Here is a 25,949-nt window from a genome sequence, read left to right on the forward strand (position 1 = left end):
ACAATGTAAATACTTTTGTGGTATATGCAAAAATATGCAGAATAGTAATCAAAGGAAATTGGAAACTAGATCTAGTTTCATGGTCTCTAAAGCATTAGTTAAAATTTATTTGGAAAAAAATTCAAATCTAACTCTTACTGAAGATCACATACCCTGAGTGTATTAATGTATTACATGTATCTTCTTTGTGGGATATGGACAGAAGTACATTCTAAAAATCCAAAGAGAATTAACCTTAGTGTTTTGCAATGCTTTATCCACAGCAGTTTTGGAGGGCTGATACAAAAAATACCATATAAGCTGACTCATATCTCTGTGGACAAGGGACCATTGAAACAATAGCTCACATCCTGCTATACTACATATTCTATATGGACTCATGGACTCAATTTATAACACCTTACTTAATAAGATATACATCAAGTGCTGATCATTTTTACTTTTGGTATGAAGTAGTTTCTCTGAATGTGGCCAAACTCTTCTATGCTGTATATAAAATTAGGCAACTGTCCACTGTTAATCCACCACCAATCGCATTATATTACTCCTTTATTTTTTACTATTATTGTTTTAATGCTTTTATTTGCTGCTCTGTGACCATAATAAAGATTGATTGATTGATTGATTTGGACAGAGGTATGTTTACAAGGAGTCTTTAGATTGGAGATCTCAATCTGCATAAAATAGTATATGGCATATTGACTAAAATATGCCAGGTTTTAGCCGGCCTGCTCCTGAGCTCCTTTCCTGCCTTTCTGTCTTACTATGTGGTCTTGACAGAAAGAAAAAAAAGCCATCTTGAAAACTTACTGCACAATAACGTACTAATCTAATATGAAACTAAACAAAACATCTACAGCTTTCTTTCTTCAAGAGATTTTGAAACCGAGCTTTCTTCCAGCTGATGTAGGGCAAGTCTTACTGGACAGCAGAGTCTCTTGTTTTTCTTTGAGGCGTTTTGTTTTAGAAACTTTTCTGTAATTGTCAGCAATTGTTTCCTTGACATTTTCAGATTTACTCTGAAATGGCCCAGATTACTCATAGAAAATACTGTCTCTCTGGGACTGGACCAAGTCTTCTGGTCTGCTTTTCAGATTAGCATCTTCATTTTTTTCCCTTGGTGAAAAGAGCTTAAGACCAGGCCAACTAAAATCTGCAAGAGATTTTACATTTTTCATGCACATGGTCAAATTCAAACCAGTTCCTTACCAGCAAGAAAATTTCACTGGTTGGTCTAGGTTCTGGGAGGGCTCTGAGGAGATTGGAAGGACTCTGTAACTAGTGGTGAGTGAAACTTTAAAAATGAAGGTCTATAAAAATAATTCTCATTCTAACCAACAAAAATTTTAAAAAAATAAAAAAAATAATTCTCATTCAGACAATAATGTCCTGTAATGGTAATATTCAAAGCATTCCAAAAGGGTGCTTTATCAAGGATCATAAGGTGAACAAAGCACCCTTCAAAGGGTTAAAGCTGTGACCTCTGGAAGACTCATCACAGCTGTCATGAAGACTTCCTTTGGCTATCAGCCTTTGTGCATGTACCTACACAGCTGCTTTGCTTCTTTAGATATATCTGTAGGTATTCATGCATGTGTAGAGAAATAGGTTTTCCCTGCTATTATACTTGGCCAGGATGCTTTGCGAAATGCTCCTTTGAAGCTTTGCACAGGGCTGTTGTTTAATACTTCCTTGTAAGGATGTGGCCAAGTAGCCAGAGAAGAAGTCTGGGGGAGGAATATTATATTTCTCTGTGGAGCCATTCTTGTTCTGGTTCTTATAATTTTGGATATTACTGTCTCTTGTTTTATGTACTATTCTGTTTAGTTGGCACAGTACGATGGGTGTGAGGCTTCTGCTTCTCCTTCTTCTTCTATACTTCTGCCAATTTTCTATTTTTTTTTAAACACCAAAAAGGCTTGAGAAATTGTATTTAGATGATGCTATAGTATCAAGAAGGGAAATTCTAGAGATTATAATTATGGAGTGCTTAAAAATGTTCTAAATGCTATTGCCACAAACAGAATTTGCTTATTAAAATGTAAAGAGGTAGTTTTATGCAGCCATTGAAGCATTAGATCAAAGATATGACTGGGCATACATACCGGTGCTTCACCAAAGAGATATTCCGAAATAATGCAAAGTTTGATGCTGCATTATTGTTTATCTTGTGATGTTTGTATTGCCACACTGAATCTGGTCCCTTTGATTTAGCAACAATTACAGGTAGTCCTCAACTTACGGCGCTTCATTTATTTAATGGCTGTTCAAAGTTACAGCATCACTGAAAAAAGTGACTTATGACCATTTTTCACACTTATGGCCGTTTCAGCATCCCCGTTGTCATGGGATCAAAATTCAGACACTTGGCAACTGACTCATATTTATGACCTTTGAGGTCATGCGATCACCTTTAGAGACCTTCTGACAAACAAAGTCAATGGGGAAGCCAGATTCATTTAACAAGCATACTACTAATTTAACAACTGCAGTGATTCAGCAGTGGCAAGGAAGGTCGTAAAATGGGGCAAAACTCACTTAACAAATATCTTACTTAACAACATAAATTTTGGGCTCAATTGTAGTGGTCGTAAGTTGAAGACTACCCGTACTTTAATACTAGAATGATGAACTTGCTGGAAAACTCTCTAAGGGAAAATACATGTCTGGAAGTAGCCTAAAAATGGAAGTAGAAATGTTAATATTAACACTTGATATTGCAATAACTCCTTCAAAATCAGTATAAACATACAATTGTTTTCAAACACATTTGCATCTGAACTCCATTTAATAATAGATTGCAGGCATCTTCAAACACAGCATGCCATCATATATGATGACTTGCTTCCAATCCTAAACTTCTCAAAATCTCAGGAGAAATCTCACAAGATTTTGACCAAGATGTTTGTTTTTTTTAGAAAAAATATTTTGACTGTATTTTAATTTATGGCCATTTGTGGGGAGCAATAGACAACATAGCATTTTAGGGTCCAGTGTGATTTCTACTTTCTACCCAACATGTGAGCTAGCCTTGCCCAGCCTGGTATCCATATTTGTTAGTATTCTAACATCCAGTGTTCTCAGCGAGTGTGGACAAAAACCAGGAATAGTAGAACTTGGTCCCAGTGCCATTGTATGCCACCAGCTTGGAAAGGCTGATCTAAGTTTTAATACTATACCCCTGGGTAGTCGAGAGAGCTATTGTATGTGTGGACAGCAAATACAAAGTTCCTTGTGTAAAATGACTTCACACTCATCCAGAGAATATCTAGTCTGTTTTATTATTTGTACATCATGTTACCAAGAGATTTGTATTGGATTTGGAAGCCATATGGAAGGGAGGTAACTAGCATGTGTTTATATATACAAGGCTAGCTTAATTTGCCTCGAGGCTTGTTATGGCTCAATGGGACCTATCACTCCAAAAACTTTAACAAAGCAGATGAACAATTATCTTTTGTTAAGGTATTTTAATTTTAAGGTACTTTCTTTTGTAAAATGTCTTGGAGTGATAGATTTTATTTACCCAATCAAATATAGTTCCTAATCAAGTATTAATAAAGCCAAGCCTGACTCCTTTCTGAAAGGTAATCTGTTGGACACTTCTTTAAAATTAAAAAGTATACAGAATAGTTTGCAATATTATTTTATCAATAAGTGATATGTTTTATTCAAATGTAAAGAAATTCAAGCTTCAGAGGACTTTTTGAACAATAAATACTATATTTTTGTTGTAAACAGTATAGCAAACCCTTGAGTGATCTATCTGTATTCACCCAATGTTCCCTTTCTATTAATCATTTTACTAAAATAAAACAGAATAGCTCCAAATTAGGAAAAGATTTAATGTTGGCAGTTACATCAGGCCAGTTCTTGGCTGGGGAATTCTGGGAGCTGAAATCTACACATCTTAAAGTTGCCAAGTTTGAGAAATGCTGACCTAGAGGAACATATTTTGTTTTATTAAGGAATAGCCAAACAACTCACCCATTCCTACAGGTTTATGATAGTAAAGCAGTAAAGTACAGTTGCAAAGGAGATTGTGACAATAAAAGAAGATAGTTTTGATTTGCAAGTATTTCAAGCTTGTTGCAAACTTTTAATATCAGCTGTTAAAAGCTAAATTTTCTCTTTCCTGAAGAGAAATACTAAAACATTCTGCTTTTCTTCTATTTTCTTTCCCCAAACATGGTTTCTTTGCTTTGTTTTAATCCAACACATCCTTTTTCCTTCTTGTATGGTAGGGATTGATCCGTACTTGCTTCTGCTGTAGTGCAGGGGCTTGGGGGCACCTGATTATAATTTCAGAAAAGCTCTCATGTGCTCCTTAGTTGTATGTTAATGATGTGCATGGGTTAGGAACTGCTAAACGTCTCTTCTTTATGGGGACAGATCCATCCTGAGTCAAATTCTAAAAGTGGTTCCAGATGTTGAACAGCTGCAAGTAATCTGCCCTTTTCTCATAGACATTTGAAGTTCTTTAATCAGTGTTTGTTGTTGTTGTCAGCAATGGTGCTGAGGTGTGGAAAGATGGAGCAGATGGACTTGGGGTGGGGGCATATTTAACTTTAGGCTGACCTCTCTTATCTTGCATTTGCTCTCTTCCCAGGTCAAAGGAGGCTGGAATTAGTCTGGAAAGTGGCCATAAATATGCACCTGTGTAAATGCATGTTGAAAAGGAAGAGATTTAAGGGCAGCTGTTATCTTGGAAGGTTTCCCAAAGAGTTCCTCTCCTCTAACTGCCACCCAAAGAATGGTGCACTTTGAATAGAAAAGGAACAATTGTAAAATCTGGTATTAAGGTTATTATCTAGCAGGAGATATTCAGTTACGATAACCATATGTGAGTGCATTGGCCAGTGTGTTATTTTTCTGGTGTCAAAACACCTCTTTGCTTGGGCTTCTATGGTTGGAAAAACTAATTTGAAGTGAAGAGAAGCCTTCTTTTACTTAAACAAGGTTTCCCATGCAATTTATATTCCATATACTAAATGGAAGCATCCATGAAATTTGCAGTTTTGGACTCCTATAAAGGCTATTCTTAAACTTGTGTTGGCTACAGGCCAACATAAGACAGAATTTTTTAGAATATTCTCTTTGTCTCATAACATATAGAAAGGATTAAGGTTATCATGTTTAAAATTTTAACATTAAAATATGAACTTCATCTGTTCAATTTTGCCAATTGACAGTTTTCATTGTACAATCTTATTGTACGCATGTTGTTCTGTGACAATAAAGGTAACAACAATAATAATTCTCAATTGTTTGGCTGTGTCAGTCCTTTCTCCTTTCTTGTTACGCTTGTCCATTCAAGTGTGAGGCCACCATTGGAGTACGTCAACAGGTTGTTATCTGCAACTTTTAGCTTTATCTATTTAATAAAAAAACAGAAGAAAAATTTAGACAAAGGGAATATATACAAACAACATTGCTTAGTAACAGCAATCCAGGCAGTCTTAACCTGAGGGCTACTTTTATATATCTTCTACAAGGGTCCAAGGAGGAGAAATCCACAATAAATCAAAATGCTTAGAATTTGATACCAGAAAGGCATCTATTAGTGATATAATTCAAGATTTGAAATACCAAGAGCCACATCTTTAATTGGCAATTTCATTTATTTCAAAGTTGTATTCAGAATCGAAGAACTATGCAGAAATTTTAAAAAACAGTAAAACATTTAAAACAGGTCCTACATTCATTATTCCCTCATACTATCCCAAGAATCCTTTTGAAATAAAATGCAAAATATTGCACAGTTCTATTGGAACATAGGGCATTATTTGTTCATAAGAGTAGGTGACTTGAGCCAAGCCAAAAACGTAGGGTCAGATTCCCCGCATGCACTTTTATCCAATCAAGGAATTAAGTTGTAGAAAAAAGTTTGCTGCTGCTATAAAACATTTAGAATTTTGCTGTGCTATAGCATGCTTGGCTCAGTAATGCTTCTAATTTAAGGAAGTACAGTTTATTTTCGTAGTCTGGCTACAGAGAGCCGTGTCACTTTTATGAAGCTGCAAAAATATCTAATCTTTTCAAATGTGAAGTGCCGAGGGGTTTACAAGAGATTCTATTTAAAGAAAAAGAAAGTACCCTGGCCAATATTTGTTGGCAATCTGTAAAATCTTGAGATTAGAAGTAGCAAATGAACATGCAGAATAAGAATCATATGAAGTGTGAATTTTGCACGTATTCTGTCCATTGTTGCAGGAGACTTTCTCCAAAGAAATTGATTGACATGCAGTATACTCAGTTTTTAGTTCTACCCATCACAATGTTTCAAAAATAACTAAAGGGAAAAATGTGTTTAGCCTAACGTGTCAAAAGTGCGTATTTCAGGTAGACAAATTTCAATATCTAAAAAAATCATGCCAATAAGCTTGGAACAGTTAAGCACCATTTTAGCCCCCTTACACTCAAAAAGTATGTACAGTTTTAGATAAGTTAAATTTTCCCAGTGAAACAATAATAGTGGATAGAGAAAAGATAGAGGAGGATATTTGTGGCTCGGAGTTGAAATAAGGGTTCTTGATGTTCTCTGAACTTGGTTGCTTTTTTTTACAGATATTTCATTGTTTTCATAGTAGGTAACATTATCAGTGCAAAGGATCCCTCATGAAGAGAACAAAAATGTTGACATTGTTTTAAGTTGGTGAGGGAATTTGCTTTTGAAATAAGCTTTCTCTGCTTGTGTTGATATTAAAAGCTGTAGTACTTACCCCAGAGTCCTAGAGTCATTACTGAGTTTTAAGGATGGAGAACATATGACTGTAAAATATAATAGTTAATGAGATATTTATATAATGGTTAATAATACAATTGGTCACTTTTTCTTTGTTCTCTTTCATTCTTTTTTCCTCTTCTGGTTTGTACTATGTTTTATTCTATTCAAAAAATTCAGTAAATTTTACTATTCAGTTAATTTTACTATTCAGTAAAATTATACCACATCCTATTTATTTCACTTAAAATATTTATATAGCTGCCTACTCATTCACAGTGACTCTAGGTGGCTTACAAACAATAAACACACACACACACACAATATATATATATAACCCCCCACCCACCCATCCTGGTGACAGCACACAATTAAATAATCCATTTGATGGGCTCCATCACACTCTGGGTTCCCCTGCCCACTGGCAAAACCACATCTTCAAGGTCTTCTGAAAGACTGTCAAAGTAAGGGCCAATATAATATAGTTGATGATTATAATATATAACATTCAAATTCAAATGCATTCAAATTCGCTGTGCTTTTTTTTAAACCTATAGATTATTTTAAAAATTTACACCCCCCCCACCTATTCTGCTGTCTTTAGTTTTTAATAAGTGACCACGACCAAGACCCTCAATGTAACCTTCAGTGCTCCAGAACTGCTGTCAAGCCCCTCTGCGCTTCTGATGGCAGGACCTATGAATCAATGTGTGATTACCAGAGAGCAAAGTGCAAGGATTCCAATCTGAATGTGGCACATCGAGGCAGATGTAAAGGTAAGGAATTAAAAAGAGGTACGTACTTCTCTTCATCTGGAATAGACGCATTGAGTGTACCTTTTTTATAGCTCAGTTTGATGCTGTTTAAGCAAGATACATAAATTGGAAATATGTGTTTGCCTAAAAAGAATGATTCAGACATCTTTACCAAATAAAAGGGCCTGGAGAGGAGGCTGGGTATGTTGATAGAGAGTAAAGGATTAAAACAATGATCGAGTTTTTTGAGGGCTGCAAGCTAATGAGCCTCAGAAACAACTGTCATTTTCAAATCAAATTAATGATGTAAGCTCAGAGCATCATGATAATCATAATAAACATTGCGAATTGAGATACCATTCTTAATCTTTCACAGTCTTCTAGTTGGTAGAATTTGTCATGTGTTATTTTCTGGAAAGGTTAAGTTTGAGAGGTGAAGGACACCCGAATGGCTTAGAACTCAATCTTTTCTTCACCATTGACCCACCACCCTTTAAGTACCTTTTATGGCCACACACCTTGGCCACAGACCCCAAGACTTAACTCAATATTTAAATGTGGATGGTTGTGAATGGAAGAATGTAGATTCCTTGCGGATTGATGGGCATGGGCATTCTTTCAGAATTGTCTCTTGAAAAAGCGCCTTTGGGACCTAAGTCTACTGTTACAATCCCTGATTATTTGACATGCTGATGAGTTAATAATTAAAAACATCTTGAAGGCTCTGTATATAAACAAATGTTCAGCAAAGCAGGATTGTTTAAGTTTTTCTTTGGCATTTATTTTCATGGACATGTCATATGTTTTTGACATATTGCTTATCTTTATTTAAATTCTGAATGGATTTTCTTCATAGATGCTGGTCAGAGCAAATGCAGATTAGAAAGAGCCCAAGCACTGGATCAAGTGAAGAAGCCACAAGAAGCAGTCTTTGTTCCAGAGTGTCATGAAGATGGATCATTTACCCAAGTAAGATTTTTATTAAGATTTTCAAACTTTCATACTTTTTCTTACACACTTAACCAATAAAACATAATAAATTGTGGAAAATGTCTTAATCCATAAACAATTGTGATTGAAGCAGTGTCTGACATCTAGATTTCGCATTGTTACCTGTACATTCACACATATTTTATGACCATACAAATAATTAAGACAGATGGTTGGTAGTGGGCCCCACCAAATTGAGGCTCTAATGACTCGGGAAGTGTTTGTGAATTTTGAAAAGGAAAGTTCACAATGCCTCCCTCCCTCCCTGCCTCCCCTGTATGTGCTAAGTAAGTGGGAGCTAGACACAAACTCTCATAATTACCACAGGTTCGTATAACCTAGCACATTGGGGGAGAGCTAGGCCTTCAGGGTGTCCCCAAGGTGCTTTTTCAAAAGCCAGCTTTTTCCTTGAAGACGTTCCGCTTCTCATCCAAGAAGCTTCTTCAATTCTGACTGAATGGTGGAGGATGAGAGGATTTATATTCCGTGCAGTCATCTGACTGTTGGCACTCTTTCTGAGAGTCATTTAGGCACTTGGAGGTTTATCTGTGCCCTCAGGTTCACCTGAATAATGCAAATGGATGTAGAACCTTCTTGGAACAGCTGAAAGGATTGCGTTGTAAACAGGAGCTAGGTGGTGTCTGATGAGAGAGGACTGCTAAACTTAATGTAGATGGATTCTTTGACCCCTCTTTCAGACCTCTGTCCAGAATGTGGACTTTGCTATCTTCAAAAGAATGACCTTTATCTTTCAAAAGCAGATGGACAGCTGAATCCTATCCTGATGGGCATGTTCTGCCATGTGTTTGTGAAATGGTTGTTTTGTTTCTCCAACGTACAATCTGTACATGTCTCACTGCTTATATCACATTGCTCAATTTGTTATCCTTGGGTGGACAAGCTTCTACCTTAGTGTTTTAGGCAGAAGCTTGCTATTAACACCCCAATCAATAACTAAAAAGCCGCACACAACAGGCATCATATAAACACCACACACAGAATAGCCCAAAGCACACACTCTGCTAGAGAGAAGTTCCTTGAGAGTAGGCTCCGGCCTGAGTCCAAAAGTTCTAAAAACGAAACCTTTGGTCTGAGTGATTGACCCAGATTGGATCCTATATCTATCCACTCTTGCTTTCAGTTGCAGAAATATAGCTAAAAAGAGATTTTCAGAACATTGCGATTTATTATTTCTGCAACTGGGTTCAAGCAGCACATTAAGCAACCAAATATAATCAAACTTATTACATCATAAAAATGCAGCACACAAGTCTTTAATATGATGTTTATACATGTCATGGTTATGCAGTAATGCATCCACAAAGTATTAGTGGATAAAATTGGAAGGTAACGCACAACAGAAAAGATAAAAAAGATAAAAAAGATAGCACACAGCACAAATTAGGGTTTCAGGTTTCCTGTAAAATGATTAAGAACAGCACCTTTTCTTGAAATAATATTAATGTTTGAACTAATAAATATTGCATGCTGTGTAACATAACAAACCGTTACACTAATATGCTTGAAATAACGTTTCCTTATTCCTGAAAATGGATTTTTCAAGAGATGAAATTTATTGTATTAATACGGAGTCAGAGAGATATTGCAAACTAATCATCTATTTTCTCAAACAGGTCCAGTGCCACACCTACACTGGATATTGCTGGTGTGTCACTCCAGATGGCAAGCCTATCAGTGGTTCTTCTGTGCAGAACAAAACTCCTGTATGCTCAGGTACTGAAGGCAGAGAAAAAAAGGTTTGCATATTTTGAAAGGAATAAGCACTTTGCGTTTATAATCTTTAAAACTCAATTAATACAGCTCAACAGTGCAAACTGTACTCTGCACGTGGCTGTCCATCTTGTAGCTGAAACATTGCTAGTCAAGAGATACAAATTGGAGTTACAGGTAGTTCTTGATCTGTGATCCCAAATGAGCCCAGACTTTTGGTTGTAAGTTGTTACAGTTGTAAGTCGAGTCACCATATGACTGGACTTGATTTTTCAATCATTTTTACAACAGTTATTAAACTAGTTACTATGGTCATTAAATAAACAATGTGGTTGTAACTTAGAAACCAACTTGTCCTGGAAAATGGCAAAAAAAGTTGGAAAATGAGAACTTGTGATTATGGGACACTCCAGCCAGTGAGCTGGTTGCCAAGCAACCAAAATACGATCATGTGATTATGGGGGTGGGGTGGGGCGGGGCAGCAGGTATAACTTTGAGGATGGATTCTAAGTGCGGTAAAGATTTGGTAAAGAATCTGTTGTATCTTCAAATGGTTGTTAAGTGACTAGTCATAAGTCAAGGACTACCTGTACTGCTAAACATATATTGATAATAAAAATAGTTTCTTGATTCTGTTTGAGTAGTGTGTCTCTTTTTATGAATAAATGGTATATTGATTCTCATTGTTTAACAAAAATCCTTAAGAATGAAATGATTTAAATTTCTACCATGCCTGGGAAAAAAAATCTGGTAATTTCAAAGTCATTAGTTCTAAAAGAGTCTGTTTTGGGTTGGATAGCAGAACTTTTAAATTAACCATTTATGCTACACTGCCTATTTCTGTTGCACATCTATGGGAAAAATATGCATTGGCTCTACAGTGTCAGTTTTAATATTAATTATGGTTCTGAACCAATTGGTCATGGTAACCAATTTACCATGGTTCATTGGCCATGCTGTTCATCAGGTTGGTGACATTTTTTTTGGCCTTGTAATTCATAGGTTTATTTCAAATTTAAACCAGCAAAAAGACAGACCCAATACAGAACTGTCAGCCAAAGCAATCAGTGTAGGAATTAGATGATTGCTTGCATCCAGTTGTCTAGCTACTACTATGGGCATAGTGCTTTGAAGCTTGCCTCTAGATTGGACTGTAGTTTGGATGATACTAGTGAATGTTTTGCTCATATACTAACATACTTGCTTTTCGTTTAAGGCTCAGTAACTGACCGGCCATTAGGACAGGGTAATTCTGGAAGAAAAGGTGAGTAAAGTTCTACGCTACAATGAGATGAGGTTTTGAAGGCTTTGCCATTTATCATCTGTCCCATGTTCAAACTTTCTAGGAGAACATACAAGTGTAATGAAAGGGACGCCATTGTAATCAATTTCAACTTCTATGCTGTTTTCCTGAGCGTTAATGCTACATCTTAAAGTGTTACTTAAAAAAAGAATTTTGGCAGAAATTTCAAGATAATCATGCTAACCTTGAAGACATCTAGTATTCTTTCACAATGAATGAAAGACTTACATGCTCAATATAAGCCTTATATAAAGCACAGTCGCTGTTCAAAGTTATGACTTAACATTTCTTTCTAAGACAGTGGCATCTGCTTTGGAGATAGTTTTGATCTTTTTTTTTTTTCCACTTCAGCAGAAGAATAATCAGGTCAATCCAAATGCTGCTCTAACATGCCATTGTTTCTTCATTTCCCAAAAATAATTCTTTACAAGCCAACAAAATACCTGATCTTTATAAAGACCATACATTCTCTATTTCACTGGAAGATCAATAACTTAAAATGATGTTTAGTCAAAACTAACGTTTTGTCAGTTTAGTCAAGTTGTTCAGTCAAATCTTTCAAATGACTTCAGCTGGGCTTCCTAGAAGAAGACAATATAGAAAATCATTGCTGCATGTAGTTTTATATTATATTTTCCATATTTCTGCTATGGAATATCAGAACAATTCACCTTCAATTCAGTTGTAAAGGCTAAATAAACATTTACATGCATTTCAGCATTTTTATAAGCCTGTCCCTTTAGGAGCTGACTCAGAAACCATACAAATTATCAGCTTTTGCTAAGATGAACAATGCTAAGGAGGATATATTTCATTAATGTAGTTGTGAGATTTATAATTGATGCTTATCTTCCAGCATTATGAAATGAGCTTCAGAAAAGTAGTTTGGATTTTTGAAAAATTTATACATATATTGTATATCCCTATGACCTATGCTTATTATAGAATTGCAGTTATCCAGAGTTCCTGGAAGTAATCAGATATACAAATTTCTTACATAAAATGTAAGTAAAACTTAGCTACTCAGTTGTAATTACTGAAAATGGCTTCTGGTGGCTGTCAGCTAACATTCTGCATAAATATATGTTGATTATTATATAATTATAATCCATAAAACTAAATGGTACTGTCATCTAGAAAGTTGGCTGGCTGGTGTTGGAAATAAAGTTTCTGATAAATTGAAACAGTGGTGTCATCCAGCATATTTTGTTTGTGAATGCCGTTTTCAGCTTGATGGTCCTCACGTATTTGGAGTACAATTTTCAAAATTCCCAGCTACCCGGAATGCTATCCAATGTTTACATGAGAACTATTGTTTTAATACTTTCAGACATGAGGTTTTAATGGTTTTAGCCACTACAATCCAGACAAGTAGAATGTGGCTTTTTGTACTAATCCTCCCTTAGTTTACACCACTGATTGATGGGAAATGATGCCAGCAAGATCAGCATTCAGGTAAGAGCTCCCGAAAGATTTTACTGCTACATAGCAGTCATGTGGTAGTAAAGGGAATCAGTATATCCTTGGGTACCATTTTGTATAAGGTGGCAACCAAATGATAGAGAATGAAAATGTGGTTTTCCCTGTGCCCTGTTTATTATCACTGCGCTACAAAAGAGGGCTAGGGAACTTTACATGTAATACTCCATGCCAGTCATTATTTCTGGAAGTTTTCTTTCATAAAAACATGTTGCAAACATCTATCTGTAGTATAAAGGAGTCTCTTATTTCATCGGCTGCCACATTTTGACCCTACATTATGTAAAGCAAATAATAATAATAATAAAATTAATCTTTTTATTAAAGAGATACATTTGTTTCTGTCTTCCTTGCAAACCTTGCTTCCCTTTGTAATGGTGTCAAACTGGGAGGGAAAGAGCAAAAAACACATGGATTCTCAACTGAATCTTCTGCCATTTTGCCTTGGGAAGGGTAGAGAGGAGGAAGGGGAGAAAAAAAGAAATAGCTTGCTTCAGTAGAATGATTTGTTCAAGTCTGGGTTTCAGTGTCTCTTACCTTGGAAGTGAGAGTAACAATTCAGGTTTATAAGAATCTCTTGTTCATTCATCTGAAGTCTTGGATTAAACCACTCCTAACTTTAATCCTTCTCATATGTAATTGATGCAAAGCAGAACAGCTCAGCTCTTTTCTGCCATGTGCTGAATGGTGAATTGACTGAAACTTGACAGTATTTTTATGTCTTGTTTCCATCGGGTTTTTTTGGTCCTGCCCTTTCATTGAACTTTTCCATTTGTCTGCCTGAAAGTAAGTTGTCAGGGTTCTCTCCCCCACTTCATCTCCACTGTTTCTTACCCTACCTTTTCTCTTTGTCTCGCTATTAAAGAGAGAGCAGCCTTCCAGCTTATTAATGCATATACACTGCTCAAAAAAATAAAGGGAACACAAAAACAAGACATCCTAGATCTGAATGAATGAAATATTCTTATTAAATACTTTGTTCATTATATAGTTGAATGTGCTGACAACAAAATCACACAAAAATTATCAATGGAAATCAAATTTAGCAACCCATGGAGGTCTGGATTTGGACTTACACTCAAAATTAAAGTGGAAAAAAACACTACAGGCTGATCCAACTTTGATGTAATGTCCTTAAAACAAGTCAAAATAAGGCTCAGTAGTGTCTGCGGCCTCCACGTGCCTGTATGACCTCTCCACAATGCCTGGGCATGCTCCTGATGAGGTGGCAGATGGTCTCTCCTGAGGGATCTCCTCCCACATCTGGACAAAAGTATCCCCCAACTCCTGAACAGTCTGTGGTGCAACGTGGCATTGGTGGATGGAGCGAGACATGTCCCAGATGTGTTCAATTGGATTCAGGTCTGGGGAACGGGTGGGCCAGTCTATAGCATCAATGCCTTTATCTTGCAGGAACTGCTAACACATTCCAGCCACATGAGGTCTCGCATTATCTTGCATTAGGAGGAACCCATGGCCAACCTCACCACCATATGGTCTCACAAGGGGTCTGAGGATCTCATCTTGGTACCTAATGGCAGTCAGGCTACCTCTGGTGAGCACATGGAGGGCTGTGCGGCCCTCTAAAGAAATGCCACCCCACACCATTACTGACCCACTGCTAAACCGGTCGTGTTGGGGGATGTTGCAGGCAGTAGAACGTTCTCCATGGTGTCTCCAGACCCTGTCACGTCTGTCCCATGTGCTCAGTGTGAACCTGCTTTCATCTGTGAAGAGCACAGGGCATTAGTGGCGAATTTGCCAATCTTGGTGTTCTCTGGCAAATGCCAAACGTCCTGCACGGTGTTGGGCTGTAAGCACAACCCCCACCTGTGGACATCGGGCCCTCATACCACCCTCATGGAGTCTGTTTCTGACTGTTTGAGCAGCCACATGCACATTTGTGGCCCGCCGGAGGTCATTTTGCAGGCTCTGGCAGTGCTCCTCCTGTCCCTCCTTGCACAAAGGCGGATGAAGCAGTCCTGATACTGGTTGGTTTGCCCTCCTACAGCCTCCTCCACGTCTCCTGATGTACTGGCCTGTCTCCTGGTAGCGCCTCCATGCTCTGGACACTACGCTGACAGACACAGCAAACCTTCTTGCCACAGCTCGCATTGATGTGCCATCCTGGATGAGCTGCACTACCTGAGCCACTTGTGTGGGTTGTAGACTCCGTCTCATGCTACCACTAGAGTGAAAGCACCCCAGCATTCAAAAGTGACCAAACCATCAGCCAGAAAGCATAGGAATGAGAAGTGGTCTGTGGTCACCACCTGCAGAACCACTCCTTTATTGGGGATGTCTTGCTAACTGCCTATGCTTTCCACCTGTTGTCTATTCCATTTGCACAACAGCATGTGAAATTGATTGTCAATCAGTGTTGCTACCTAAGTGGGCAGTTTGATTTCACAGAAGTGTGATTGACTTGGAGTTACATTGTGTTGTTTAAGTGTTCCCTTTATTTTTTTGAGCAGTGTATTTCAATTGGAAGTCATTTGCCTTACATGCTCTCACCTAGTTTCTTTACCAGTTTGGAAACTGGTTGGATGAGACCTTTCCTCCTTCACCTCTTTAGTAATCCTGTCACAATGGTTACATGTAATATTTCCCAGATAATTATTAACATTATCCTTATTGATTGTGAACATTATTCCTAATTCTTGCTGATTGAGAGTTAAATAAGTTGAAACACAGCAATTTCCTGGTTAAACAGTGCAATATTTGCTCTTGGGTGAAATGTTAGTCTTCCTCTTGCTTTGAACTTTTGAGTTTTCAGTGTTTCATTTCCATTCTTGTTTCTATATTTTATATTTGTGAAACAACTCAGCTTCCATATTGTATTTCATTTTGGTAATACAGCTGGAATATTTATTTACTTATTATTCTGGAAGTCATGTCAATGTTCATAGGATTCTCTGTAAGTTTTTATACAAAAACCATACAAGATTGGTAGGTTGGGCTAAGAAAGAGTTACAGGGCCAAAGTCATCTGGTAAATTGGTTAAGAATGGTGCCAGGCCAATGCCTTAACCATGACAGCACAGTGGGTTGCTAACCTAACAGTTAGTATATTGAAGAATGCAATATTGTGAGATAACTTTTATATGAATGATTTGGTCTAGGATTAACCTCACAAAACAACACCTCCTGATATTTTCATCTTTTAAAATCTTGTGTTTTTAGGAGAGCTTGACCATCATATAAGAATTTCCAGTCTGAAGAAGTTGACATACCTGGCCCAAGAGCCAATAAACGGAAACTAAACACTTTTGTTATAACTGAGATGCCATGAGAGTTGGTTTTTCAGTTTGAAAATTAGGAAGATAGATGAGGTTGCGCTGCTTTGAAGAAATGTCATTTGAAGGCTGCCTTGATTTAAAGATGTCATTAAGGAAAGGGCTAACACGTAGCTCCAGTTAACTTACCAACACTTACATTTTCTAAGCTAAGATGCTCTTCTCACCTCTATTACTTTTATCCTAATAATTTCATAAATAGGTTGGTTTTTCTAATGCCCTTTGATGTACTATTATTTAACACCACCTAGAAGCTGTAGGTGTTGCAGAATGCAACTGTAAAATTGTCAAATTGAATCATATGACACTATAACTGTTTTTCTAATACCTTAATTGGTGCACAATTATTTCGTATATCATACTTAAGAGGAGGTGCAGTAAGGAATTAATAACATTCTGACTTGACAGTTCACTGTGGTATGTTCTCTCCCTAACCTAAATTTAATCCTATCTTTTACTGGTGTATTTATTATTTATCTTATTTTTAAAAAATGCTTTTGGTTGTGGTTATATTTGTTGCTTAATCATAATCAAAGGTGAAAACATGCTTCTATGACCTATACTTATTGTTAGCTCCTATCTTATTTATGTAGTCTTTGATTGAAGTGCTGCTAGTTGTTGATATATAAAACTTCAATCTTTATTAGTACACACTATTGATTCTAATGTATTCAGAATATAATCAGTAACTTTTCTGCGGGAAATCTGCAGAAGTATATTTTTGTCTCATGCTGCCTACAACAAGGTAGTTCACATTCTGTTTCATGGAAATTGTGTAAATATCAAAGCTGGCACAACATTTTTAGAATTTTTAAAATTTTTGAGGAAAAACAGATGCACACCTCAGATGTTCAATCATTCTCTGTTAATTCAATGGAATGTGGCATTCCACAACGGTTAGCAAATTCCAGAATGACTGAATTAAGTTTTGACTGCATCTGGAAAGTCTACTGCCCCAGATAGATTTGTTTATTAAAAGTGGAATGTGATGTAATAATTCCTGCCCCTGTAGAATATCAGTGCCAATATAAGACCGTTCTTTTTCTTTGTGTTAAATGAGCTGGCATGGGTACTGAAAGCAGAACATAAAATGTGTTATCTTTGTCTTGAAATTCGTGTCAAATTAAATGAATAACTGCATAAACAGTTGGTTGTTATTAAGGGTAAGTGATCATTGGCGCAGACTTGAATGTGTTTTAATTTCTGTTTAAAAAGAAATGGAATGAAAAACCTCCAAACAAACTAACTCTCTCTCTCTCTCTCTCTCTCTCCCTTTCCCTCTCTCTCCCTCCCTCCCCCCTCTCTCACACACACAGACACACAAACAGAGAATTAGAGTTGTATGTTTTCTACTATGTTGAATGTAAGATAAAATAGCTAGATTAATCCAGAAATTTTATTTTATTTTGTTATGACTCAATTTAAAATAATTCTGGGCAGCATTTAAGAATAAAAACAGAAGTGTAAAAGAAAAACGTAATACTTTTAAGAAACCCCTTTAACATAGCAGCCCCCAACTTTTTGAGCACAAGGGATCAGTTCCGTGGAGAGGTTCCTTCGTGGACCGGAGGGGGTGTGATTTCATGTTCTGCTTGCATCTTGTGGGTGGGGCTTCACTTGTTTATGCAGCCCACTTTTTGGCATGCCATGGCCTGGTGCCGGTCCATGGATTGGGGGTTGGGAACCCCTACTTTAACAGGTAACATCTCTGAATCAATTGTTATTGAAAGCATACAGAAATTAAAAGGAAAGTGATCTTAAATCTTTAACCTAATGGCCATTGACAAAAAGGCTATCCATTCTAAGCATTTCTTTAGAAAAAGTTCAGTAGATGCAGGGCATAAGTTTCCTGCCTTTTAGAAAAAGTTCTGGAATGACTGTGGAGAAGGCATGCTATAAATGGAAAACGAAAAAGTATGCCAGAATTCAATACTTGAAGATATAAATTTTTGAAAATGTTCATCAAAATATGTCCAGATACAAAATTATTTTATTTATAGTATTCAGTTGGTCAGAATAAAGAACCTAAAGATTAGTTGCTCCAATGATATTTAGTACCCTATGTTTGATCTGGGTATCGATTCAAAATTTACAAATGTATTAAATTATGTAACTGTCTTAGGGATAGTGGTCCAGGCTGCTTCTGTGGCTCTGGTGTGAGAAGAAAGAAAAAAGTGTGTGTCCGTGAGGAAGCGTGGGTGGGTGAGGAGGAAAGAACCTAGAAGCAAAAGTACACTTTGTGATATTTCTCCCTGGGTTCATTGAACACAGCTGGAGATGTAAAGAGGGGTATTATGGCTTCTGACCATGCAGGTGGCTGAAGGAAGGCCGATTGGGTCTGGGAGGAATTAGGCCAAAAATTTGGACTATTTATTTAATCCTCAGGAACAGCCTTTTTTCTCGTCTGTTTTTCTTTTCCTGTTGAACAGACTGCTTAACAGGGGGCACGTGTGGTAATTAACACATGCAGCTGTGGGTCTTCAGCCATATGGTTGAATTTCAAATGGCCATTGATCTGTACCCCTGCCCCCATTCTGCAACCTGAGGCCTTGAAGATGTGAAGAGGTTTTATGCAGAGGCTTTACTGGGGGGGAGGAGTGGGACAGAGAGAAAGAACAAATATAAGATTTTTTAAAAATCAAGAATAATGGTCTTGTCCAAATAAAGTTTGCTTACATAAAACAAGGTTTATTCACCTTTACCTTTTTAAACCACAATTTTCACAGGAAAGAGGTAGATAACTTTTTTTGCTGCAGTGGCAGCAAAATGTTTAAATATTTCCCAGTCCTATACAGTAGGAAGTTTTCCACTTGTTTCCATTTGATCACTGCCTTCATAGACTACTAGTGTATCAACTAACTAAAGCTAGTTATGTTTCTATCTCAATTGCAAATAAGAAATTTGGAGTGAGTGGTGGGGAACAGAATATGCTAGGGAGAAAAAAAGCTATTTGATTTTTTAAAAAGTTTGTTTTTTTAAAAAAGTTGTTGGATACTCTCTGAAGATTAACCTGGCTTTAGAACAGGCCAGATCTAGAGGCTGGACCCTATTTTACAGTGATTTTATTTTCTCTGTGGGAGGTTCTAGCATGTGTTATGAGAGGTTAAGCGGTTGAATCATTGTAGAGTAGGGTGCCTCATGGCTCAGGTCTTTCACTTCTCCCTTTTACCATCTATATCATCTACATGAGAATGCTTGGAGAGGTTATCCAACAACACGGGCTGCAGTATCATCACCATACAACTTTCTATGCATCTCCACTCCTGGACAACCAAGTGACACTGCCCTAGTGATAGCTCAAAGCCTGTAATGGGGAGGAATCCGTTCAGAGGTGGTATTCAGCAGGTTCTGACCAGTTCTGGAGAACCGGTAGCGGAAATTTTTAGTAGTTCAGAGAACCGGTAGTGGAAATTTTGAGTAGTTTGGAATGCTACCTCTGATTGGTCCCACCCCCATTTCTTCTCTGCCTCCCGAGTCCCAGCTGATTGGCTGGGTCGTCTTTTGTTGCCCTGCACAGGAGAACGGAGCTGGAAAGCAGGTTAGTGGGATGGAGACGAAATGGGGATTTTGCAGTATCCTTCCCCTGCCATGCCTACCAAACCACACCACATGCACCAAGCCACGCCCACAGAACCGGTAGTAAAATTTTTTGAACACCATCACTGAATTCAATTCAATCCTAGCAAGATGGAGTGGCTCTGGGTTTTGATGAGGTATCATTTGTTACTCTTGCTGTCATAGTAACTCCTCCAGACAGAGCTGCCTGGTAATGCAGCCTGGTAGGGTCCTCCTGGACTCTTGACTCCTGCTCAAGAAGCAAGAGGGGCGGTAAATTTGCACTGATTCATCTTGTGTGCCAGTGGTGTCCATCCTTGAACCGGGAGGTCTTGATCATGGTATCTCATGCCCTGGTTACTTCCTGGCTGGATTTTTGCAGAAAATGGGACAGCTTTTAAAGACCCTCTGCAAATTACAGCTGATTTAAAATGCAGGGGCACACACACAATTCTGGGTGCTTTGAGGTTTGCCAAAGTTATACCACTGCTGTGTGAGCTTCATGGGCTTATACTTTCTTTCTGGGTGTGATTCAAGGTACTGGTTAGCACCTTTAAAGCCCTGAATTGCAAGGCTAGGTTATCAGTAGGATCATTTCTCCTACTTACTCACTAGGTCTGATAGAGTGGGTGTGCTTCAAATCCATTCCTTCAAATGTTGCCATCTATTGCAGTGGTGGCTAAACTTTTTGGGCTCCTGTGCCAAAAATTTTGTGTGCGCTTGCATGCTCGCACTCACATGCCAGCACCCAGAAGGCAATGCACGCGCCCCCCCCATGCCCCCTTTGCATGCACGCGTAATACCCACCTACCCACCCATCCCCACCACCCCCTTACCTGCACTGTGCCTCACAGCTGATTTTCGGCTGGTTTGAGGCTTTTTTTTGGCCTCCCAAAGGCTTGAAGGAGGCTTTTGCAGGCCAAAAACTAGCCCCGTTTTGTCACTTCCGGTATTTTCAGAAAAACAGGAAGTGATGAAATGGCTAATTTTCGGCCTGGCAAAGCCTGCAGAAGCCTTCCTGAAGCCTTTGAGAGGCCGAAAAAGGCCTCAAACTGGCTGAAAAACAGCTGTGAGGTGTGCGCATGCCCAGTGAGGTATGTTTGCCTGCAGCTCACGTGCCAGCACAAATGGCTCTGCGTGCCACCTGTGGCACGTATGCCAGAGGTTCGCCATCATGGAACTAGTGGGATCTAGATAGTGTGTCTTCCTGGTAGCTGATCCTACTCTTTGGAACATCCTTCCCACAAGATCCGATGGAGCTTCTAACCTTCTGAAAAGCCTTAAAACCCTTACTCCCCCACCCAAAACATTGAGGTAGTGTGCAGCTGGAGCCTAAAAGGGTGTGTGTGTGGAAGTTAGGGGCCCTAAGCATTTTCTGTGGAGGTGGTGTTCTTATGTTTTTTACTATTTTTATTGTTTGTGAGCTGCCCATGGTTATATTGCATAAGATGAACACTGGGCAGGTAATTAAATCTGTTAAACAAAATCAAATAAATAAACACACTTGCATGGAAATATCTCTCCATGAGTTCTTGCTGAATTTGAAAGTTATTCAGATCTTGGCATCTGTTGCTTCCAAGTACTGTGTCTGGGTTTGTGCATTTCATTAATTTACAGGGTTTTATTTAGTGTGTCCTATTGAGTGTAATCCAAATGGTTGTTTGGGTTTTTACAGCATGGTAAACCATAAACCATGATTTATAAACTGAAGTGGCTGCGTTTATATTTCATGCTTTGGGGCTAGGTTTTAAATCTTGTGCCAGAAACAGCTTTTTATTTTCTTGGAAGGTATGAACTACTCATACTGTTCCATGGATTCTGAGAGCCTAACTTCAGGAAAGTTTTAATTTTGGGGGGCGGGGGGAACAGTGAAAATTGTACATGGTTGTTTGGGTTATGTGAGTATATTCCAATTGTTTTTATTCTTAAGAGCAGGTACATTACAAAATTTTTCTAAACTCATCAGAAAATCATTTAATCTGCTTTTTCTGTTCCCTCTTTTTTAAAAAATGTTTTAATTTACAGGAAAGAACCCTTTGCTTATAAATCCAATATGCACTTCTCAGTGTTAAAAGTGTATTTTTAGTGAGGAAAAAATGGAACGAGGAGATTTAGTTGTCTTACAGCCATAGCATTATTTGTAGTCTTCAGGAAAATACTGTATGTCCCTAAATAAAATGGCAATATAGTTTGATATAGATAACATGCAAATTATTTAAAATAAAGTAAATGCTTACTGTGTTCTGTAAAGGTAGTCCTCGACTTACAACAGTTAACTTAGTGACCATTCAAAGTTACAAAGGTACTGAAAAAAGGGACTTATGACCACTCTTCACAGTTACAACATTTGCAGTATCCCCATGATCATGATGCTTGGCGACTGGTTCATACTTATGACCATTGTTGTGTCCCAAGGTCATGCAATCACCTTTTGCGACCTTCTGACAAGCAAACTCAATGGGGAAGGCAGATTCACTTAACAATCAGGTTACTATCTTATCAACTGCAGTGATTCACTTAACAACTGAGGCAAGAAAGATCAAAAAATGGGGCAAAACTCACTTAACAAATGTCTCACTTAACAACAGAAATTTTGGGCTCAATTGTGGTCATAAGTCGAGGACTACCTGTATATGTTCTCCAGATCCTTCTTGTACTTGAATAATAAAATGAAATCAGTGACTCAAAACAAGTCTAATTTAAACATATTTTGTCTTATTTTATAATATATATAGATATATATTAGCCTTCCAAACTTCATGTTTGATTTCATCTTCCATAATTCCCACAGAGATGGGAAGATTGGTATGCACGCTTAAGTATTCATGTGCCATGATTTAAATGCAGAAAGATAGATATAGGATATGTATAAAATTCCTACCTAGAGAAGTATTTTACAGACAAATTGTATAGCCTTAAAACAGAGGTGGGAGATGAATTAATGAATTAATTCCCCACGAGAAAAACTGGGACTTTTGTGGCGGGGAGAACCAATAGAACTTGAAGGTGCAATAGACTTGCATGCACACACATATGAAAATTGGAGGGGCGGGGCAAAGCAATTGCCCTGAAAAAAAGCAATGCAGTTGTATGCATGGGATACATATACAGATGTAAATGATTTCTGATTGACCTCACACGGGCTAGAGAGTGACAGCCAAAGGGCCTGATGCGGCCCGTCGGCCATAAAATGCCCAGGTCTAAAACGTAATTAGGGGACATGTTTCCATGGTATTGTGTTAGTGCAAAACTAGTTACTTCGGCAAGAATATTAGAAAGATAGTCCTCTCTTAATGACTGGCTGTTTTCAAAGTTATGATATCAAAGTTATCGCACTCCCAGCAATTTTAAATGGTCACGTCCCCCATAATATGTGACTGCGTGTTAGCTTTAAAAATCTTTGGCGGCATTCCATGGTCACATGATCACAATTTGCAATATTTCTTTGCCAGTTTCTGGTTTAAAAAACCCCCTTCCATTTAAATGAATGAGGTTGCTTAATGACTGTGGCATTCATTTGACAACTCTCACAAAAAAGGCTAGAAAATTACTTCTGGTCATATGGGTGTCTTGATTTATGGCCTATGACTTATTACTCATAGTAATAAGTTTTCTGTGTAATAAGCGGAGACTACCTGTACATTGATACTGGTGACTTGGATAAAAAGAAATTGACATCTGAGATTTGGGTTGTACTGATAATGGTATATATTGTTTACATTACTTTCTGTTTGTTTCCTGAAGCATCACCAGATTCTGAATGTTGTAATGTAGCTTTGAGAGAGCAACACTGATTGAAGCAAATTTCATGGTTATCTTTGATTTGAACTAGATCTCCCTTCTAGTACTGATATATCACCTTAATGCACAATAACCTCTGTGTGCCCAGATTTCCAGCAAGAGACTATCATGATGTAAAACTTTAACTGACATAGATTACAGTTTAAAGTTTCTGGGTCATATTGTCATTCTATATGGCTACAATACAACAGTAAATTTAGGTGTAGACATGGTGGCCAGCCAAGGTACATAGGTTTAAAGGCAGATAAAAGTGTCATCTAATTTTGTTGCTACATAGAAAAGTTGGAAGTTATGTTCATCCATTCCTGCAATTGTAGGTAACTCCTACACGTTTTTTTAGTGTTGTAACTTAGAGTGATCATTAAATGAATGGTTGTAAATTGAGGACTATCCATATATAACTCCTATGTAATTTGGGAATAAATACTTAATTTCCATGAGCAGCATGGCTGTCAGGTGTGATAATCATTTTTAGTTGCACTGTTAGCTGAATTTCTGCATAGTCTTCTAAAGTCATAAGGAAAGTTTGGTAATTGAACTTCAGTGTCATGCCACTTGTACCCAGCATTTTAGGAGTCAAGATTTTCAAAACAATGCCCAAATGATGCCATTTGTAAGAAGAAAACCAGCAGCTATTGGTCCTTTTGACATATCCCTTTTAAAGAATTTCTATCAGAGAAAGAGAGTGCTTTGTCTGCAGTCAGAATAAACTCATTGTACACCCAGACAATTAACACTTCAAGTGACTTGCCAGCCTCTTTAAAGCCACTATGCTACTTCTCTATTTTGAGCTCTATTCAGACACTTAAGCACACCATTTTTGTTTTGTTTATTATTCAAAGAAGAAGAAGAAGAAAGCCCTTCATCAGAATAGTTGGAGCGGATCAACATTGTCCTTCCAATGGCATTTATCTCCAGCCAGCAGTGAATATGTCAATCAGAAATCAAAAAGCCAAACAGAAGAGGCTTTGAATTGTGTCATCAGGGGTCGAAGGGACTTCCAGCTGCCTGTGCCTGGGCCAGCCTTTCTTGCACACCAAAGAATTGTGCTGTCTGTTGCAAACACATACTCATCATGCTGAATTAAAAAGCCTTTGAAGCATGAAGAATATTCCCAGTTCAATTCGTTCATATCAGTGCACCTGCAAGGGTGGGTGGGGGAAAGGGAGAGCAGCTAATGTATTCTAGAAATACTTTCTGGCTTGATTGATGGTTTTTACACCATGTTGCCTCAATTTTCACTGACAGTGTTTGTAAGAAACAGATACAATTTATTTCAGTAGTTGGATGTCATCTTTTAATTGATAATTATGCTCTGCATCCCAATGTATACTGCACGAGTCAAAAGGAGGGCTGTGAAAATATTTATAGACCTTCACATCCTGGACACAAACTGTTTCAACTCCTACCCTCAAAACGATGCTATAGAGCACTGCACACCAGAACAATTAGACACAAGGACAGGTTTTTCCCCGAATGCCATCACTCTGCTGAACAAATAATTCCCTCAACGCTGCCAAACTATTTACTAAATCTGCATTACTATTAATCCTCCCATCCTTCCTTTCACCCATCTCCTCCCACTTATGACTGTAACCTTATTGCTTGTATCCTAACGATTTTCATTGACTGTTTCCTAGTATGATTTGATTGCTTATTGTACCTATGACTATTAAGTGTTGTACCTTATGACTCTTGACGAATGTATCTTTTCTTTTATGTACACTGAAAGCATATGCACCAAGACAGATTCCTTGTGTTAAATCACACTTGGCCAGTAAAGAATTCTATTCTATTCTATTCTATTCTATTCTATTCTATTCTATTCTATTCTATTCTATTCTATTCTATTCCATTCTATTCTATTCTATTCTATTCTATTCTATTCACCTATCATGGGTCCAAATAACTAACAGGTTTGCAATTTTTTATGGCCTATGGGCATAGAGTTTTGAAAAACATTCTGGGCATTTCCACAAAGTGACTACTAAGATGCTATTAGCATCTTCTTTGCTGCTTCTGAACATATTTTCATGGTCCATGTAGTTGGTTCTTCTCCTTTTCTAAGGCTTAAATCACTACATCATCCAATTTCATAGCTGCAGGAGTTTCCCAATATTTATTTCAACCTATCATGAGATCTTGTGTTTGACATAAGTCCTCAGCATTTAACAGTGGCTGCTTCCTTGCTCATATTCAGGGGGAGATTAAATAGAGGGGAGATAGGATTAGGGCAGGCAGTGTGGCATCTATATTGAAAATTACAGACCAACGTCTTGTGATACCTCTTTATTCCTTATTCATTGACCTTTTAAA

General features: G+C 37.7%; 1 protein-coding gene across 3 annotated transcripts in view; it reads left to right on the forward strand.

Annotated features, from left to right (window-relative positions):
* Positions 1 to 25,949, forward strand: part of SMOC1 (SPARC related modular calcium binding 1) — a 62,490-nt gene that overhangs the window by 16,654 nt on the left and 19,887 nt on the right. For all 3 annotated transcript variants that reach the window (XM_087921718.1, XM_026704760.2, XM_087921719.1), the window contains exons 2-5: positions 7,329 to 7,500; positions 8,336 to 8,448; positions 10,104 to 10,203; positions 11,417 to 11,464. In XM_087921718.1, the coding sequence (XP_087777844.1) occupies positions 7,329 to 7,500; positions 8,336 to 8,448; positions 10,104 to 10,203; positions 11,417 to 11,464 (433 nt within the window). The remainder of the gene's footprint in view (positions 1 to 7,328; positions 7,501 to 8,335; positions 8,449 to 10,103; positions 10,204 to 11,416; positions 11,465 to 25,949) is intronic.

This window comes from Pseudonaja textilis, chromosome 1 (assembly GCF_049901715.1).
Source record: "Pseudonaja textilis isolate UNSWEBS1 chromosome 1, rPseTex1.2, whole genome shotgun sequence".
In the NCBI taxonomy this organism is placed as follows: domain Eukaryota; kingdom Metazoa; phylum Chordata; class Lepidosauria; order Squamata; family Elapidae; genus Pseudonaja; species Pseudonaja textilis.